A 20821-nucleotide genomic window follows, 5' to 3' on the forward strand; every position below is an offset into this window, starting at 1 on the left:
CGTTTTGGACGAAGAATTCTATTGGAAGTGTGAAGGAAAAGACTCAGAGACAAATCAGTTAATTAGTGATTATAATTTGAATAATGAAAATCAAATGTATAATATTGAAAGTGAAGAATTGGATATTTCTGAAGAAAATGAAGAAGATAATCATGTTACAGGATTACGTCGTTCTAACAGATCAAATTTTGGTATTCCGCCTGAAAGATTTCAAGCTGGTTTATTATTAAAAGATCAAGTGATAATACCAAAAACATATGATGAAGCTATGAAGTCAAAAGAATCGTCTCTTTGGAATCTTGCAATAAATGAAGAATTCAATTCAATTTTAAAACATGGTGTTTTTGAAGAAGTAGAAAGATCAAAAGAAAATGTTAAGAATATAGTTGGTAGTCGCTATATCTTTACAATTAAATCAGATGAAAAAGGCAATATAGATCGTTTTAAAGCTCGTTTAATTTGTCAAGGTTTCAGTCAAGTTAAAGACATTGATTATCATGATATTTATTCTCCTGTTACAAATTTTACTACAATACGAATAGTTTTAACATATGCAGCTATTAATAATTTGGCTGTAACGCATTTAGATGTTAAAACAGCTTTTTTAAATGGAGATTTAAAAGAAGATATATATGTTGAACCACCTAAAAGACATAAGAAAGAAAATATAATTTGGAAATTGAAAAAAAGTTTATATGGTTTGAAACAATCTCCAAGATGTTGGTTTGAAAAATTAAACAGTATTCTTCAAGATGTTGGTTTTATCAGAAGTTTGAATGATAAATGTTTGTTTATACATTCAAGTAAGAAAGTTATCATCGTAGTGTATGTAGATGATATCTTATTATAAGATTGTGAAATCGAAAATATAGTAAATTTGTTGTCAAAACATACATTTTAAGAATTTTTGTGGTTTGGAAATACGAAAAGAAAAAAATATTTTTCAAATAAGTCAAAAAGGATATATAGAAGAGTTGATCAAAACATATGATTTGAAGGATTCAAGAGATGTAAAGATTCCTTTGGGTGATTTCAATGTTAATGTCAAGAGTGAAATATGATATAGAATCAACTCAAAAAATTATTGGTTGTCTTCAATATATTGCTAATAGATCAAGACCAGACATAGCAGCTAGTGTAAATATTTTGTCTTTGCATGAACCAACAAAACATATTTGGAATTGTTCATTATTCGTTATTTAAAGGGATCATTGAATGTTTCTTTAAATCTTGGTCATTTTAATGATGAACATCTTACTGTATTTACTGATTCTGATTTTGGAACAACACCTGGAAGAAAATCAATTAGTGGTGTTTTAATAAAATACTATGGTTCAACAATTGGCTGGATGAGTAAAAAACAAAAACAGTATCTATTTCAACAGCTGAATATTATGCCATATCATTAGGTGTAGCTGAATGTTTAATAAGCAGATTAATCAATGATATAGAGATTATTAAAACTGATAATCAATCCGCATTAAAAATTTTTAAAGATGGACCACAAAGACATTCTAAACATATAGATATTAGAAGAGAATATGTTCTAGATAATTTAAATCATTGAAATATTCCTGGTGAAAAACACATGATTTTCTTACAAAACCATTTAAACAAAAAACAAAAGAAAAACGTTTTCAATTTTGGGGGGGCTGTTGTAAATAATTAATTATTGTATTATTGCTTATAACAATAGAATATTTATTCTATATATGAAATGTAAAAATCTACAATAAATTAATTGCAATATTTTATTTTTAAATCACAAAACAACAACATTGACAAGCCGCCGGGTAAATATAATAATAATAATAAAATGCAATTCATTCAATTCATATATTTGGTTTTATTTTTTTTCTTGTATGTTGAACATCAAAAAAAAAAAAAAAAAAACAATGATGAAATGTACAAAGAAGGGAAAGAGAAAAAAAGAAATGGAAAAAATTTCAATTCATAATATGAAATGAAATTTGATATATAACCTAAACCTTCCATCAACAACGATAATAAAAGAAAAAGGTGAAAGGGGTCAAAGAGGTCAATGTGTGTGTGTGTGTGTGAGTGCAATGAATGAATGGATAAAGATGGAGATAGATTGATAGGAATGACCGATTGACATCGTGATTCGATATGATCTGTCTGTATGTATGTATGTTTTTTGATAGAACAAGCAGAAGCAGCCATCATATCAATTTTCACACACTTACAAACATTATATTATACACCGGTATAATATTCTTGATGCCAAGTTTTTTTTCTGTTTCTGTTTTTGGTTTACAATTTTGATTTGATTTGAAAAAAAAAATATATTTTCTTTTTTTATTTCAAGATTTTTAACAACATTTTTCTTTCTGTTTTCTTCCAATGTTTCTTTTACAATAACACACACATATAAACGAAAAAATACGCAGACATACATACATATAGACACAAACACAAAAGGTAGATATCGATGTCATATCAATTTAAAACAGTGAATAGAAAAAAAAATACGGAGGAGGTGATGAAAGAAAAAACATTGTGAACATTTTTAGCTACGAACATCAACGACTAGAACAATTCGACCAACCTTTTTTCAGAATTTTTTTTTTTTTTTTTTTTTTTGGTAGAAGTTACCGACCTACAAACCATACATAAATAAACGCATATACAGGATATATTTTGCCAAACGAACAAATGAAAGACAACAAGAAAAAAAATTCACAAGATTGACAAGTGATAACAGGCAATATTTGGCAAAAAAAAAACTCTTGATTGAAATTGCAACGAGAAAGAAAAAGACTAAAACTGAAAAGAAAAGAAAAATCGAAAACTTGACCACCTACACAACAAACAAACAAACAAACAAACATGACAGAATTGTAAATTTTTATTTGAAATAAATATGAAAATCCTTTTGATTCATTCATTTTTTCTCCTGATACCGATATCCTCGACGAGAATATAAGAGATAAGAACAACCATTCAAAAAAAAAAAAAATTCAATTTTCTTATTCCATTTATTTTTTTTTTTTTTTTGGTCTAGAAATAGAATATTTTGGAAATATTGAAATATATACCCATGGAAAAATTTGAGGGCTACAAATGTGATATTTTGGTGCTTTAGAAGAAAAATAGCCCAAAGTAGATTTTTTTAGAAAAAAAGTAGCTCAAAATTTTTCTCGCTTTGAATTTTCTAAAGATTTCCGTTAAGGGCATGCGCGTTTTGCATTTTTTGCGTTACGTTCAAAAGTTTAACCTGATGACTATTATGCATTTCTTAATAAGTTCGAATTATAACATAACAATTCGATTTATGATTGAAAAAAAACATGTTGATGTTTTAAGTTTGAGTGTTAATGTAAAAATTGAAATTTCAATGTTTCAATTTTGAAAAATTGAATTTTTTTTTTGGTTGTCTATTATCAACAGATGGTAAGAGATTTGCTGTGTTCTTAATATTTATGTTTCATGTCATTTTTTCATTTAATAGTGATAAAGATTCATTTTCTTGTCATACTTTTGTATTGTAACAAAAATATGATCATAAAATGGTATTCGAATTCGATATAGGATTTGAATGACGAACTGGTTATCTTAATGAAGTTGAATTGGAATCATGGTCGAAATATGATGATATTTTGGAAGCTATTAAAAATGATGTCACATTTAATAAACGTTTGCATAATGATGATAATGATAATGACAAGAAAGGAATTGCGCGGTAAATTGAAAAAATTCTTTTATTTAAATATAGACTAATTTTTCTTGAATTATCGGCAATGAATTAGCAAATCAATATGCAAAAGATGGAACAAATTTGTCCTATATTTCGTATGATCTTTGTCTAATTTCATTGGCCAAATATTTTTTGGAAAACATCATGCTTTATAATTGGGATTATCGATGAAAATTTATTCATTGAATCACACCTCTACATGAGTACCAACGGCAACGAAATGAGTAACCTGCTTTCCCAAAGATCATTCTTTTTTTGTCCAATAATTCTAAGAAAATCATACCAACCAAATAGATTTTTACAAAAAAAACTTAATGGAACGTACAAGGCAAGGTTGATCGATATCTTTGTCCAATTTCTCTGGTCAAATATTTTTTGAAAAACATCATGCTTTACAATTGGTGCTATCGATGAAAATCTAATCAAGATGGAAGAACTACTAGATACTTCTTTTCCTCGATTTATGGTCATTTATTATTTTGTGGAGATCTAAATTTTATTTTGGTTCAATTTTATCTGGAGATGAAAAATTTTGTTTTCCAATATTTATAACCGATTGATTATTTTCTGTATATAATTTTTTTCTTTTTATCCCCTATTTATAATGGTATAAGAGGTTTTCTTTTATAATAAATAAACTTTATTAAAATAAAATAAAATGATCAAAATATGAAGCAGCGGATATGCAGAATATGAGAATAATTTCGGAAATTTATTTCATTCAGGTGAAAAGTTCCCTGTAAATTGTGATCACGTGATGGGCTGCAATGGTTCTATTTTTCTGCTTAAAGCGCGCTAAAGATCTTCCATTTTCGTTCTAAAATCGATCGATTTTAGAACATTCTAATAAGATTGTAAGCCTGCGCTTTTAGAACCAAAATATCACATTTGTAGCCCACAAATTTCTCCATGGGATCCCATATATTCACACATCAATGAATGCTCTATGATTGGATTTTGATTTTGTACAAAGCCAAAAAAAAAATCAGGGAATCATCTCTCTCTCTCTCTCTCTGTATAGATAGAAAAGTCAAATTAAGTCTTGCCTGATGATGATGATGGAATTCAAGTCATTTGAAAAATAAAAAAGTGACAATTTTATTTAATGTTATTGAACTTTGACATGGATAAATTATGAATTATTGAAATTTAATAAAATTGTTTCAAATCATCGATGTAATTTGTTGGTTTGTCACCAAGCATGAGCAGCAGCAGCAGTAGCAGTCGAAGTGTTAATTTTTTTCCATTCATGATACCATGGTAAATTCGATTTTCAGATTCTAAATATCTGATTTTATACTCAAAAAACCTCCCGGTTTGGGAGCATAGAAAATAAGTAAGAGGTATTACACTTTGAATTTGTGAGCTAACTTCAAACTATGCCGCTACATCTCAAAAAACCGGGGAGGGTTTGTGTGTAGTACAAAAAATATAATACATTAACACTTTTATTTCAAATGTATTAATGTATTAATAACAACTAATAGTTTTCACCATCATCATTATCATCGGACGGGTTAATCAATATTAACATCAAAACGTTGTTAGTACATTAGTTGCTTATTCGGTGTCAACAACCATATTCACGCCAAGTGGTGGTGATGGTGATTGGGGGGGGTAGACAGCCAGACAAGAAGGAGGAGGAAGAAGAAGAAGGGTTATATATAATCATCGATCGATGGCTAGACAAACACACACACACACACACAATACCTGTTCACATTTGAAATGTAAAAAAATAATTTTTTTTTTTAATCCAAATAAGACAGACAGACTAGATTGTTGAGGGGAGGATGTCATCGGGAGTGGTGGTGGTTGTATCTAGATTCATCGATTCGATCAACAAAAAAAAAAAAAAAAAGAATCAACAAGTGCTTTTTTTCGAAAAAAATCAAATATCGCATGCGTCGTAATATAGACACATCGATATCGAACAACAAACATGTGAATTGAAATTATGGCAATGAACGCCATGAATTTATTGAAAAAATTGTTATTGATAATGTTGTTGTTGGGTAGTAGTAAATTCAATCAATAGTACATACTGGCATCACCATCAATTACCAGTGGATAATGATGATTATAAGCCCTATATATTAATATAATTCAAGAAATATTTGGCGCCCTTGAATTTTTTTTTTACAAGCAAGCTAGCAAACTATTAAAAGACCGTATATAATTTTTAAAATATTGAACAAACTTTTTTTCCAATGTTAATAAGTGTCAAATGTCAAATTTTCAATTTCAATTTTCATTATTTTCATTGATGAAAACCAGATCAGTGAATGAATTGAATGGAATAATTGCTATTTGGAATGAAACACATACACATATTCATCATAATCATCGTCAAGTACCACCAATGGAGTAATCATTTTCTTTTTTTTTTTTTGATACAAAAAAGCTAAAGGTACACATCACACACATATACACAGTCGGATAAGAATTATAACAAAATAATATTGAAAAAAAATGTGGCTAAAGCAAAGAAAAGCAATGCTACAAAGTGACAAATAAACACGTCTTATCGTGTATCGTATAAAAATCATGGTTACTATGGATTCCATTGAATCATCATTATGTTGGCAACAGACAGAAATAAACATTCATCCACCATCATCATCAATATCGAATATATTTCCGTCAATCAATTCATCCATTTGAAAAAAAACAACTGAGAAATGATGTGAAAATTAAGAAAATAAACCATAGCATCATCATAAAACGTCTATCGTCTAAAAAGAGGCGGTATATGATGTGATGATGTATTCATTATATTAATATTTAAATTATCAAATACAACATTCATGTTGCATGTGTATGTGTTGTTCACGTGATCAAATTTTTCTAATAATAATGTAGAAAAGAAAATTGATTCATTCATTTATTCGATGAAGTGAAATTAAATCAAATCAAATAAAAAATTTTTCTTAAAAAAAGCCAAGATTTAATGTCTTTTTTCTTTGATGAATCGATCGATCGATGCCTTGGATACAATGTATCCATTCATTTGTTGTTGTTGTTGTTGTATTAGGTTAAGGGAAATGTGTTTTACTAGCCAAAAAAAAAAAATGAAAATTAAAACAACGACGACAACGACCAAAGTCCACATTTATAATAGAATCTAATATATTGTAGGTTAATGCGTGCGTGTTTGTTATGTGTATGATAATGATGATGATGATGATGAATATGGCGCCATATATTAGGCGCCATACATTTCATTTTTTTCCTGTCTTCTTAATACAAATAATAATACAAACAAATATTTAACAATCCAAAAAAAAAAAAAAAAAAAAAGATGATATATTTTTATAGTGTTCAACAGAAAATAAAAGAAAAATTATCTTTTTCCAGAAACTCATAATGGATTTTTTTTTACTTTTTATTATGAATTAAAAATTGGGTTAGAACAAAAACCCCTAGTTTCTCGATATCGGTATCAACAACGATTAACAATGTTAATGATGATGATGATGACCATGGCAAATGAACGGGAGAGAAAAAAAAATCAAAATCAACTGGTTATTTATATGAAAACATGAAAGGTTGTGGTGCCTTTAAATGAAAAAAAAATACCGTGAAAGGATTCAAGAGGTTCGCAGAAGAATTTCTTCAACTATTTAGATGTATTTACAATGAATGTTTATTCAGAAAAAAACAAGGTCATATCTCTCTTTCTATCTGTCGCTTTCCGGGAAAAATACGGTCAATTTAAATCGATTTTTTCTCTTTCTAACACTCGATGTTCTACATAGTTTTGATTTATAATAAATAAATAATATAGTATCCGTGGTATAACAAGAAGCCGAGAAATAGATAGCAAGCAAAAAGAGAGAGAGAGAAACAATTTCAATAATTTCGGGAATGCGGTTATATTATAATGAATGAACCGGTGAATTATTATATCCAAAGTAATATCCTGGATTGCTAGCTGTAGTTGTTGTTGACGTCATAAAAAAAAGCAACAGGATGAGATAAAGAGACTCTCTTTCTATCTATTTTCTATAGTCATTCTTTTACAATCATCTTCTCATTATTCATGACGCCTAAAATCATCATTGATACATCAGACATCGAGCAAGAAAACCAGACAGACTGATATCTAGACAGATAGATATCTAAACAGTATATGATGAACAACAATAACATATATACATATCCGGTGATTAAATTGTCCGAAAGATAGAAAGAAAAAAAAATGAAATTGCACCAGTAAAATTAAATTACAATGTAGGAGAAATAATCATTAATGAAAATATTGAAAAAAAACTAGGTGAAAACAAACAACGAAATGAAAAAAAAATGATAAATGTCAGACGACGACCACACACACACACACACACACACACACACACACACACACACACACACAGATAGAGAGAGATAAAAAAAATTCAACTCTTTACAATACTTTAATTTATATCAATCTCTTAGATTCAATTGTATACTCGTATATTCTGCATAATGTCGACACAATGAAAAAAACAAAAAAAAACGGCGTCAATAATATATATTAAATTCACGTCAGGCGTCTGGTATTTTTCCTCTTTTTTTTATTTATTTTTTTTTCTTTTTCTTTCATTCTCTCTTGATGTGTTTCATCACCAATCATCATCATCATCATCATCACATTATGCTTCAATCAAACATACATTCAGACAAATAAATGTTTTTTATTTATTTTATTTTTGGTTCATCATCATATTCTTATTTTTGCTATATATTATTCCTATAAATATAATACAAGTGTATATGCGTGTGTTGTTTGTTGTCTACCGACTAAAATAAACTTTATAAGACATACATACAATACATACATAGATGTATTGAAATCCAAGATACATGTCACAAGTGTGTGTGTGTGTATGTGTTTTTCTTTTCATCTTTTTTTTATCAGAAACGCACACACATATAAACACACGCACAGAGAGAGAAAGAGAGAGAACATAAAATAAAATGTATTTTTTTCAATGAACAAAATCAAAAAAAAAAAAAAAAATTATCCTTCAAAATTTATCTGAATGAAATAAATTTTGTTTTAAATGTAAATGCTAAAACGGGGTATACATGCAAGCAAACAAACACACACACACACAGGATGGATAGTTGTCGTTAGAACCATTATGTGAATGTAAAAATTAAATTAAATTACAATAAACACGTCATATCATAGTAAACGACGATGACAACAAACAATCATAAACGTTGAAAACGGATGTATAACCCTTTTTTTATCATAATAATCAATATATTTGTTGTTTAATCAATCAAATCAAATCAAATCATTTTCATAAATGTGAATAGTATTTTTTTTTTTTTTTTTTTGCTACTATCCAAGCCAATGTATCGTAAATCGAACATACACAAGTATTTTTTTTTATCCAATATCATAAGATCAACAAAATTGATGTGAAAATGATGACAATGATTGATTGATTGGTACCGAATATGAATAAAATACCGGAGACGGGTACTATTAGAAACAAGCAACAAAATAAAAAACGAAATTAAAAAAAAAATTCATAGTTAACACATGTCCACCATCACCAAAAAAAAACCTATGAACTATATGGATAAAGTTCAATGAAAATAATCTCACAACCACCACCACCATCATCATCATCATCATCATGATAATCTAATAGTCACGAAAGTCGATAAAGACTTGACAAACTTGAGGGGGAGGGCGGTGTGATCACCAAACAAATTTAGTTTATCCATCAATTTATTCATCACAGGACACATGGTCTTGTTGTTTTTATTTTAATGAATAATTTTTTTTTTTTTGGTTACAAAAAATAGAAAATAATCGTCACTCGACCTCATTTGCCCCACCACCACCCCTGTATATGTTAAATGTGATGTCGTCATGGTAATGGAATGTGGAAAAAATAATTTTTTCAATTGACCAAAATAGTGTGTGTGATATATATATGAACCTCTCTTTTTTTTACATTTTTTTGTGGGTTCGATAAGATCAATAACCACACACATACACACACACTCTAAACATATGCCTGGTGTGTTTTCAGTCAGCAATGAAAATTTTTAAATGTTTTTTTTTTTTGATTAATAAAAACAAAAATCATTGAATAAAAAAAAATATCCATTGACAAAATATGTCGGCATTTTTTTCTGGAAAAAAATTCAAATAATTTCCGTCCATAATGTTGTTTTTTTTAAATATGTAGAACTAAATTTGATATAATAAAATACGATAACTGAGATTACCAGGTCAAGAAGAGTCGAGCCTCATTATTAGAAAAAAACATTAAACACAAACACACACACACACACACACATAACATTGGGTTAATGTACGATAACACCAGCAGCAGTAGACATTTGTTACCACCACTACTAACTTTTATCGATATCAAATTTGATGAATAAATGTTTTTGATGATGATGATGATTATTGGAAATTAGCTTTCAACTTTGAATGTCATCATCATTATTAGTAAAAACAATAAAACAATAAAACAAAAAAAAAATGATTCCAAACAGGAAAAATAAATCTCTTCAAAAAATTTTCTCATTCTGTATAAGAGCGTAGGGGAGTGTCAAATAAACAAATAAACAAACAGAAAAAAACCCCAATGAATTCGGCATAAAATAGTAAGAACCAACAACCACGAATATTATTTAATTAAATGATAAAACCAAATGATTCATTGATTGATTTGATTTACATGTTTTTTTTATTGTTAGAATCGAAATGGTAGATGTGTAATCATAATTGTTGAAAGTCATATGCTACACACAACAAACATTGTTGCATATTAACGGATCAACGTGGTGCAACAAAACAAAAAAAAAACGAAAAAAAACCCGAAACCATCAAGAAATGATTACATAATATTTCAAATCGGATCTTTCTATTTTAAATCTAAATCCACAGACAAACACGCCTTTTGGCATTTTTCACAGTTCATTCATTCATTAAATGGGCAAACAAACAACTTGCATAAAAAACAACAACAACAACAACCAAAAAAAGGTGTTAGATAAAAAATGAAAAGTAAAAAAAAAAAATTTCTTTGAAATTCATCATACACACACACAAACACACACAGACACAGTGCAATATCAAATTCTAAATGTCAAACATATAAACAAAAAATTTGAAACAAATTCATTTTATTCAATAATTAAATCAAAATCAAATAAGGTATATATAAAGATATAATAATTGTGTTAGAAAATAAAGAATTGACTTATATATTGTAAAATATTTATCAAATTGATTGGATTTATTATTTGATCTACAATAACAATAACTGTGGATAAGTTGATGATGCAAGAATAAAAGTAAATATATATTCATTTAATGATGGATTATGAATGAATGAATCCAATACAATTACAAACAAACGGGAAAAAAAGCCCGGGCAAGGATTAAGTATTTTTTTTTCTATCTCATTTTTTTTCTGGGTCGAAATTCAAATTGGCCATTTAGTAATAATGAGTTTTTTTTTTATTTCAGCTTATCGTTTTTCGAAATCAAAATGGAGATCGATGTGTTTTTGTTTTGTTATGATTAATCATCATAAACATAAATGTTCTTAAATTCATAACTCTTCAATGCTACTTCATGACTTTCCCCTTTTTCCCACTTTCATTTCACTATAAAATATATTCCGAATGGAATTGAATCCGGGAATTATAGAAATTTTGGATATTGCAAACATACACACACAAACACAAACAGAGAAAAATACAAAAACAAACAAAAGAAAAACCAAACAACAATTCTATACGAGTAGAAATCTTTTTTTCTTTCTTTTTGTTTCAAATAATGATCCATCCATATTGTGTGTGTGTGTGTGTGTGTGGATAATGGTCAAAAATGAGGCGAAACAAGAAAAAATTGGCCCGTCTAATTTCAACTAATACGGCAATCGGTCATCATATTTATCGATTCGATAGAACATTTTTATTTGTTTTGATGATGATGACGATGATGATTGTACGTGATGATAATGATTGTATCATAATCATCGAATATTTTTAGTTTGGTAGAATGTATGGAATAACAACAACAACATACCACTACTATAGCAGATTATCTAATTGAAATTAATCGGTTGTATTATTAGCCTATGGATCCACAAACACACAATCAAAAATTCCTATAGTCAATTCAGGGTTTTTTAACTTTTTTTCTTCCATTGATAATTTATATTTGTTTAGAAAATTTGCTTTTATTTCAATGGGGTAAGAGAAAAAAATAAATAAAATAAAAAATACCAGCACATGGGAAAAAAAATTTATGTCTAGTTTGCTCTTTTTTCATTTTCTTTTTGGTTATTATAAGGCCGGTTTTTCATATTTTCTTTTTTTTTCGTTTGCTTGTTAACGTCGAAAAAAAATAACCGAAACACAAATGCACTGGAAATGATACATTTTATCATGGTATTTATCTATCTATCGCAGAACAAACAAACAAAACCAAATTCGAGGCAAACGAACAAAAAAAAATGAATGAATGAATGAAGATGAAAAAATGAGATATATTAGAATCGGATAATGTGAAAGAAAATCCGATTGTACAAATTTTTTCTCTTCTCTTGTTTTTTGTTTTGTTTGTTTGGACAATAACCACCATCACCACCACCACCACCACTATTGTGAACTATTAACCAAACAACCAAAGCTACAAATCAAATGATCTGATCTTTTGTTTTACATTTCACATACAATTAACATCTTTTTTTTATAGCTCACATCTTGGTGGTGGTCATCTATGGTGATGACAATATGGATGACAACATTTTTTTTTGCTGTTGTTGTCGTTTTGTTTCACATTATTCTTTTTAGACCATATCTATATATTTATCTGTCTTATATATTATACATACAAATTGGATCTATGTTATTGTATACTATAGATCAGGGGTGGCCAAAGTGCGCCCCCTGTTCAATAGAGCTCTGTGAGAAATGTGGCTCGCGAGCCGCAGATTGGCCACCTCTGCTATAGATAGATGACAATAACAAATGAGGATTAACTAATCAAGCGCGCAAAGAATAGAATGGAAAAAAGAATTGAAAAAAAACCATGTATATGCATGCATCGACGGGGGAGGGTTATTCAAAGATTCTGGATTGGAATTGGAATATGTTTTATAAGCTAAAATAATAATAATAATAATAACAACAAGCAAACGAAAATCGAATGATAAATGATACATTTTTGTTTGATCATTTGATGATGATGAAAATAACAACAAAAAAAAAGGTTAACTGAGGACATTGAAAACAAGAAGAGTTTGATTGGTTATAATTTAATGATTGTGGTTGGATTATTTTTTTTGTTCACCACATCAACAGAATTTCAAGTAGTTTTTTGATCAAACCATAATATTGTCCTTATCTTGTATTCATTGGGGGGTGGTGGTGGCGATAGTAGTAGCAGTAAGTTTCAACACATGCTTCATTCGGATTAATTATCCAAAACAAAAAAAAAAACAAAAAAACCAATTATTATGATGGAATTATGAGAAAAAAAAAGATTTTCAAATTGATCAGAATCAGCACTGACCTGATGTGTGATTGCATGATTGATCATGTGTTTTTTTTAAACTAAAGAAAAAAAAATAATCTTTTTCTTTATAATTTTTTTTTGTTTGGTAATTTTGTTGTTATTGATGATGATGATTAACCCGTTGAATATCAATGCTTTCATAGCTATAAAAACAAAAGCAAAAAAAATCGACAAAGTCAATTTTGCTCAATAGAATATTTAACCTAGACATAAAAAAAAACAAAACATTTCGTTGTTCATGGTCTGATGGGATGATGGAATTTTTTTTTTTTTTTTTGAAAAAAAAATCAAAGACAAACGAAATTTGAGACGAAAAAACGACAAAAAATTCATTCAAATAAAAATACGATGATGCCAAAATATAATATAGTTGCCGACTAATAAATTATATTGGGCAAGAAGCCAAATAAAAAATAATCGATTGTAAATCGAGTGGTATAATTTCATCACCACCACCACCGCCACAACAACAATAACAGTTTCTTAATGTCAATGGAACATTTTTCATTAAATCCAATCATCAAACTGATCATCATTCATTCATTTGTGATCCATTTGTAAAAATCGGTACATTTGAACTAAAAATAGGAAAAAAACGCAAACATAATCCAGAAAAAAATTGACTGTCTGGCAAACCACCGATCATCCTCATCATGTGTATGTGTGTATATATACTTATATATTCAATAAAACACACAGGTACACATGGCTAGAATTCTTCTTCAAGAATGCGATATAAATTATATAATAATCATCATCATCATTGAATCAATCAATCAATCAAGCAATCAATCAATCAAACAAACACAGAAAATCAATCAGAAAAAAAGTCAAGTGGTTAAAAAAATGATGATGTTGATGATGATCATACATATACTATTGGATTTCCTGCTTTTTTGCTTGATACAATGTATTACAATCAATCAATCAATCCATCGAACGATCGATCAATCAAACAAACAAATTAATAATTAGATCTGGTGATCGTATGTTCATTATCAAACAAATTGATTCGATAACAAAAAACGATGACAACATTCCTACTCCTACTCCCACAATCTCTTTTCCGATATTATTTGTGTAGAATGAGAAATTTTTAACAAAAAAAAAACACAAACAAATGACAACTTTCTCATCCGACAATTCTACTACCAGAATTAAAAGAAAAGAAAAAAATCGATTCAAATCATCAGAGAAAAGACATGTCAAAATTTCTAACGTTTTGTTATTATATAATTATTGATTTAATGAATCTTTACAACATATTCTATCTATCACAAAAGTTTTATTCAGATCGAATTCTAGACGGGAAAAAACAACAACCAACAACATCCTACCATAACACAGATAGCCTATTTGGTCCTATTTCTCCTCCTCAACAACAACAACAACAACTTTTCACTCTCACTTGAAACAACAGGTCAGGTCAGATCGAGAAAAAACATGGCCTTGATGGCTAAAGCTTATAGCTAGCAATCAAGTCTTGTTGAAGGCAGAAACAGTAGTTTAGTAAACAAAAACAGGACAAAAAAAATCTGTTTTTATTGAATGTTTGTGTGTGTGTGTCTGGTGAGAATCAAAAATCAAAAAAGAAAAAGGCATCTGTTCTTCATCTTACAATCATCATCATCTATTTTGTTTTCCATATAAACCAAATTGGATATCGTTATTACTGTATGCTGTTTATGAAGAGTGTTTGTCTGTGTGTGTGTGTGTACAATGTGAATGACCAAAAAAAATAAAAACCCGACAAGTGGTTCTCAAAAAAAAAATCTGGTCAAGTCATTTTGAAAGTTCAAGTCAAGTTGTAGTGTGTGTGTGTGTGTGAGGGGTGGAGGTTTACAAAGCCCGTTCGGTCTTTGATAGATTTACGAAACAAGCAGCAATATACTCTATTGTGTGATATTATCATTCAAAAAAAAAACTTTTACGTATTTTATGTATATAATAAATGCATATCAAAATGGCAAGATCCGATCAATTTACTGAATTTTATTTCTACTTTATTTGTATCAAAAAAAATGTCTTTCATTCATTAAATAAAATCAATTAAAATCTTACCTGTATCGGCAATGATGACCGAAGGCAGTAACATTGGATCTGTTGTTGTTTTTAAATTCAGAGTTAAATGATGAGATGATGATTTGTTTTTAAATGACCAAAAACAAAACAAAAAGATTCAAATTCTTGATAAGTAGTACACACATAGACAGCACACACACACACAAATAATATTTGAAAAACACTGATTGTTGTTGTTGTTGGTGGTGGTGTTAAAGATTAACCTATTTCAAGATGATGATCATGAAAAACAAAAAGAAAAAAATTTGGACCAAAAAAAGGGTTAACTTTGTTGTTGTAGTTGTGGTGGTGTTGTTATTGATCAAACAAACAAACAAATATATCATACACAGCAACAAACACACACACGAAAAAATGTGATAGACAGTGATTTTGTCTTTGAATAAAAATATGAATGGATAATTTTTTGTTTGTCGAAATAAATATACTGATGATGATGATATCATCAAAAACAGATGAAAGAAATTAAAATGAGAAAAAATGTGGAATCGAAAATTCCATAGAACAAGTGATGCAACAATTTTATTTATGTTTCACATAAACAGACACAAAGACAGACAGACATAGACAATAATAATGCCCGAAATGGACAAAATATCTTGTCTTACGATGGTGATGTTGTTGTTGATGATGATGATGGTGTAGGTTGTTGTGTTGATAAAAATGTCAAAATTCTAAGAAAACAAATTAAAACAGTAGTAATGTAACTAAAAAAAAAGTGCAATTTCAGATAAAACATATACACACTCGCAAAGACATAGAATCTATGTTGTAGATGAAAATAGCTTATAGTTTTAAAGAATTTTATTATTATATGTTAAAGATGGTTAATTTTTTGTTTCTAGCTAAAAAAAACAATTTTTCAGATGATTATAATTCTAAAATATACAATGATGATGATGATGATGATGATGATAATTTCCGGTAATGATGAATCATAGCTGCTTATGAGATTAATGATGGCGCGTCATCAAATGATTGGTTGTTTATAACAATTCATCATTATTCCTTTGATCATCACACACACACACACACATACGCATCAATCACAACACATTGCGTATTATTATTTTACATAATAACAGACAGGCAGACATTTATTGATGAATAACTACCATCTGATTCAGATGGAAACAATAACATATAAAAAAAAACACAATTCCGGTTATTGTTTAATTGTATCAATTTTGATAATGATGATGATGATGATGTTTATTTTCTTCATCAATGAAGGTGGATTATGGTCACAATTTTTAAAACAAAAATAGAATTTAGTATAAACGATGGACACAAACACAAGTAGCAGATACAAGTGACAAGAGAGAAAGAATGAGTCTACGTCATTCATAAAAATTTCACATGTAATAGCATCGATTACATCATGTCATTTTTTTTTCTCTCTCTATCTCTCTCTATTTCATTTATTCATCAATCAAATCAAATAGTGATGTGTATCTAATAATGAAAATGTTCGATTCATTGATTGTTTGTCGTCGAATGACGTCGTTCGTTTTGATATATTGGACTTTTGATCTTTTTTTTTTTTTTTTACTTTCTTCAATTTTCTTTTCACATTTGGTTGGTTGTTTTTATTTTCATTCCATTTTTTCTTTTAAAAATTTCGCTTGATAATCATCATTTGGTCTATATGGTGTTGGTCGTCATCATCACAAGATTTGAAGTAAACACATACGCACATGCACACAGTTTTTTTTTTGTTGGTCACAAGATGAATGAAAATTTCAAAAAATCAAAATCCAACTGTTTGAATACCGAATAGGATCTAAAGAAAAGAAAAAACAAAATTAGAGATGATACAATCATGAAAATTTTTGAGGGTGGGTGGAAAGCAATGTCTTGTGGCCTGTGGAAATGTGAGTCATCAACATCATCATAGAGAACATATTAGAACATTGAACAAATCATTTGTTTATGGCTGACAAACAAAAACAAGGCCAATTTTTGGAATGACAGACAGAAAAAAAGTTTGGATCCAACAAATATGTTATCATGAAAAATAGCGGGTATTGAACAACAACAACAACAACAACAAACAATGTGATGCAATGTGATCCGTTCAAAATTTTTTTTCTTGTTTTTTTTCATCGTTATTTTTCCAATTCACAAACACACAAACAATGATTATGACATCACCATATAAATAAGCAACAACAACAACAACAACTTTTATTTTTAACCGAAATAAAATACATTCCAGCTGACACACACACACACAAACGAAACGAATCGAACCGAACCAGTATGATCCAAATTGGTCTTCATGTACTTTTCAGGTTGTTTTTGTTTTTGTTATTGTTTGCTGCTTGTTATTGCTATTTTGGCGCGTAGTTTTTCATTTTATATTTATGCATGTGTATATGGCTCACTATTATATTTTATCTATTATTATCTATTATTATTATTATTATTATTGTGAAAAGAATTCGAGCCTCAATCGTCATTTTTCGTTTCACTTTTTGGGGTTTTGTATATTCATATTCGTATTCGTTGATTATGATTGTGATGATGATGTTAAAGTCTACAACTAACATACACATGTACAATGTTGTTATTGTTGTTGTTTTCATTTGAATTGCATGAATGAATAGCCTTCTTCTCAATTCACAATTCTTTTAGGCAACACACAAAACTTTTTAATTTCTAGAAGAAAAAGAAACTTATTTTCACTGTGTTTCACTTAGCTATTCTTGGCTATTATAATCAAGATGATGATGATGATGATAATGATAATCGAAACAAACAAATATATTTAGAGACACAAGGAAAAAAGATTATTCAAATTACGATAGATTAGAATTCAATAATGTTGATGATCCATATACAAACACAAACATAATAGAATTTAATCTTCTGTCTTCGGTCATTCTTGTTGTAAAAACATTCGTTTGGTCAGTAATACTTGCTTGTATTTTCATATGAATCTCACCTTTTTTTCAGTGCGCTGTTGTGTATAAGACACCAAAGGTTTAGAATGTAGAATGTTCAAAAAGAAAGAATCGAGATGTTTTTTTTTCTTGTATTCAAAGGAAATAAACAGAAATTCCATTCACTTAAAATGTAAGTAAACATCAATCAATTCATAGCAACAAAATACAATAATAAATAATAACGATGGTGATGATGACGATGATGAGAATACTAAGCCCGATTTTTCGAAAAAGAGATGAGCAAGAGAAAATGCAAAAGAAAAAAACATTGGCCGTCATATACCATACATTGACATGGCCAAAATATGATGATGATGATGATGACGGTGGTGGCGGTGGCGGTGATGATCGAAGACTCCGCGCGCGCGATGACGACGACTACGAAGACGACAACGACAACAATGAACAAACCAAATCAATGAAAAGATACTAACCAATTGGATGATGATGATGATGATGATGATCGGCATTAGAAAATGTCAAGATACTACACATACACAAACACTGCAGACACTGCACAATGTAGAAAGTAGTGGTATATCAATCAATGAACTTTATGTATTTGTGGTTGGATACAAAAAAATATTCTTCTGTAAATAGCATACATCATACTATATATAAAAACGATGATGTATAATAATAGTAGTGGCCATGATGATGGTGTGGTTGAACTTTAATATACTAATTCATTATAATGCTACTATCTACTTTAAACTAAATTTGTAATTATTTTTATGAATCATAACCAATAATTCAAAATAGTAGTAGCATGAACGTTTGTGAAAAAATTTGGCGCGTTATTGAAATGATAATAAAAAACGTATATACTGGCAAACGTGTTTCATATGTTTATATTACAATTGTTTTGTTGGCTTGTTTTTGTTTTTGTTGTTGTTGTTGTTAATCGATAACGAGAATCAAAGAATTGAGTGTGATGGTAGTAGGGGTAAATATTATCATTTTGAGCCTATATATATACGAGCGTTCAATGTTCTCACAATGATGAATGATATTTGTTACTGTGATATCTGTTTGTTGTTGTTGTTAATTTTTTTTCTGTAGTAGTAGCATTGATTATCGTGAGTCGCCGGTATTATTTTTTTTATTCCATTTATATCCATTTATTAATATACCACTACCTGATTTATTTTAAAGTTTAAGTACATTCTTGAATACAGTCAATACCGCATCGGCGAACTAAACACTAAACGTTGCCGATCGACCACCTTAGCAACAGACAAACTATGGACGAACTTCGTTTTTTTGTTTTCCATCCTTATTTTGATCATCATCATTCCAAGTGGAACATATTTTTCTATAGATTTACACGCTAACCATCTGCTGGTTGTCGAACATAGAGTTTTGACTGTAAAATCTGATGATGATGATGATGTATCTGTTGTAAGGAATATGCATTTTGACCACCTTGGTTCACTATATTATTATTTGTTATTATTGTTGTTGTTGTTGTCAACCCGTCGAATTGAAGGCATGAATGAATTGCGCTACGGCCATCTACCTGTGCATCATCATCAGTATGTGTGTCGGGGCTATTGGTAGTGGTCAGATGTTATTGTTATGGTCATTATAAAAAAAGATGGAATGGAATTTATTCCCGCTTTTTAAGAATCGCTAATAGCGACCCTCTCACCTTTTTCATATATGAAAATAGGGAGTAGAAGAAGGAGGAGGATAATAAAGTGTGGGAATATATTGCAGGCAATGATGTAGACAGGTTATACCCGAAAAATAATAATATACAATGAGATCTGTCTGGTCCCCGACAAAAAATGATGATGGTGGATGTTTGTTTTTTTTTATTGCCGCGTCCTGTCCTCCCTCCTCTCCACAACAACAACAACAACAACAAAATAATAATAACAATCGACAATGAACCTACTCAAATATACTCTTTTATGAATCGATGCAAGTAGCGGCAAAACTCCACATACACACACACACACACACACGAAACATCCATATAATTTTAGCATTCGCGCCTCTCTATCTCCAAATTCTGGTTTGGTTGGTTGGTTGGTTGGTTGGCTGGCTGGCTGGCTGGTTGGCTGGTTAGTCGGTTTTGGTTTTTGATTCAATCGATTTCAAACACACAAACATAACAACAACAAACATCACTTTTAAAAAGCAACGATTTTTAGTAGGGGTCCGTTGAATAGAAAGGGGAAAAACGAAAAAACCAGTCTAACGACAACAACATAATTTTGGAATCGCGCGAACAAAATACAAAAACAAACGAGCCAAGAATTTGGTTTTTTTCTTTTGCTTGCCTCCACCAGCAATGAATGGATTCAGATGATGATCATCATCATCCAGTGTGAAAAACAACCATCCCGATCACCTTGCTTTGGTTGTTTGTTTGGTTGGTTGGTTGGTTGGTGGTGGTTGATGGCCACACGCATAAGTTCGTTTGCCTTGATTTTCTGTTGCTTTCTTTCTGACGACGACGATGATGATGATGATGTCGGGGTAATCTTACTCATATCATCATTATATAATACACATACA

The 20821-nt window shown here is 29.4% G+C and overlaps 1 protein-coding gene across 2 annotated transcripts in view; it reads right to left on the bottom strand.

Moving 5' to 3' along the window:
* mnb (minibrain) overlaps positions 1-18713 on the bottom strand; it is a 44343-nt gene extending 25630 nt beyond the window's left edge. The window contains exons 1-2 of one of the 2 annotated variants that reach the window (XM_047064529.2): positions 18295-18713; positions 15327-17130 (exon numbers count right to left, since the gene is read on the bottom strand). In XM_047064529.2, coding sequence (XP_046920485.2) covers positions 15327-15360 — 34 coding nt within the window. In that variant the 5' untranslated portion in view covers positions 15361-17130; positions 18295-18713. Of the gene's footprint in view, positions 1-15326; positions 17131-18152; positions 18213-18294 lie in introns of those variants that run through there. The other variant, XM_075729949.1, reaches the window with a different exon arrangement.
* Positions 18714-20821: the final 2108 nt, after the last annotated feature.

The sequence above is a fragment of the Dermatophagoides farinae genome, chromosome 4, assembly GCF_024713945.1.
Source record: "Dermatophagoides farinae isolate YC_2012a chromosome 4, ASM2471394v1, whole genome shotgun sequence".
Lineage (NCBI taxonomy): Eukaryota > Metazoa > Arthropoda > Arachnida > Sarcoptiformes > Pyroglyphidae > Dermatophagoides > Dermatophagoides farinae.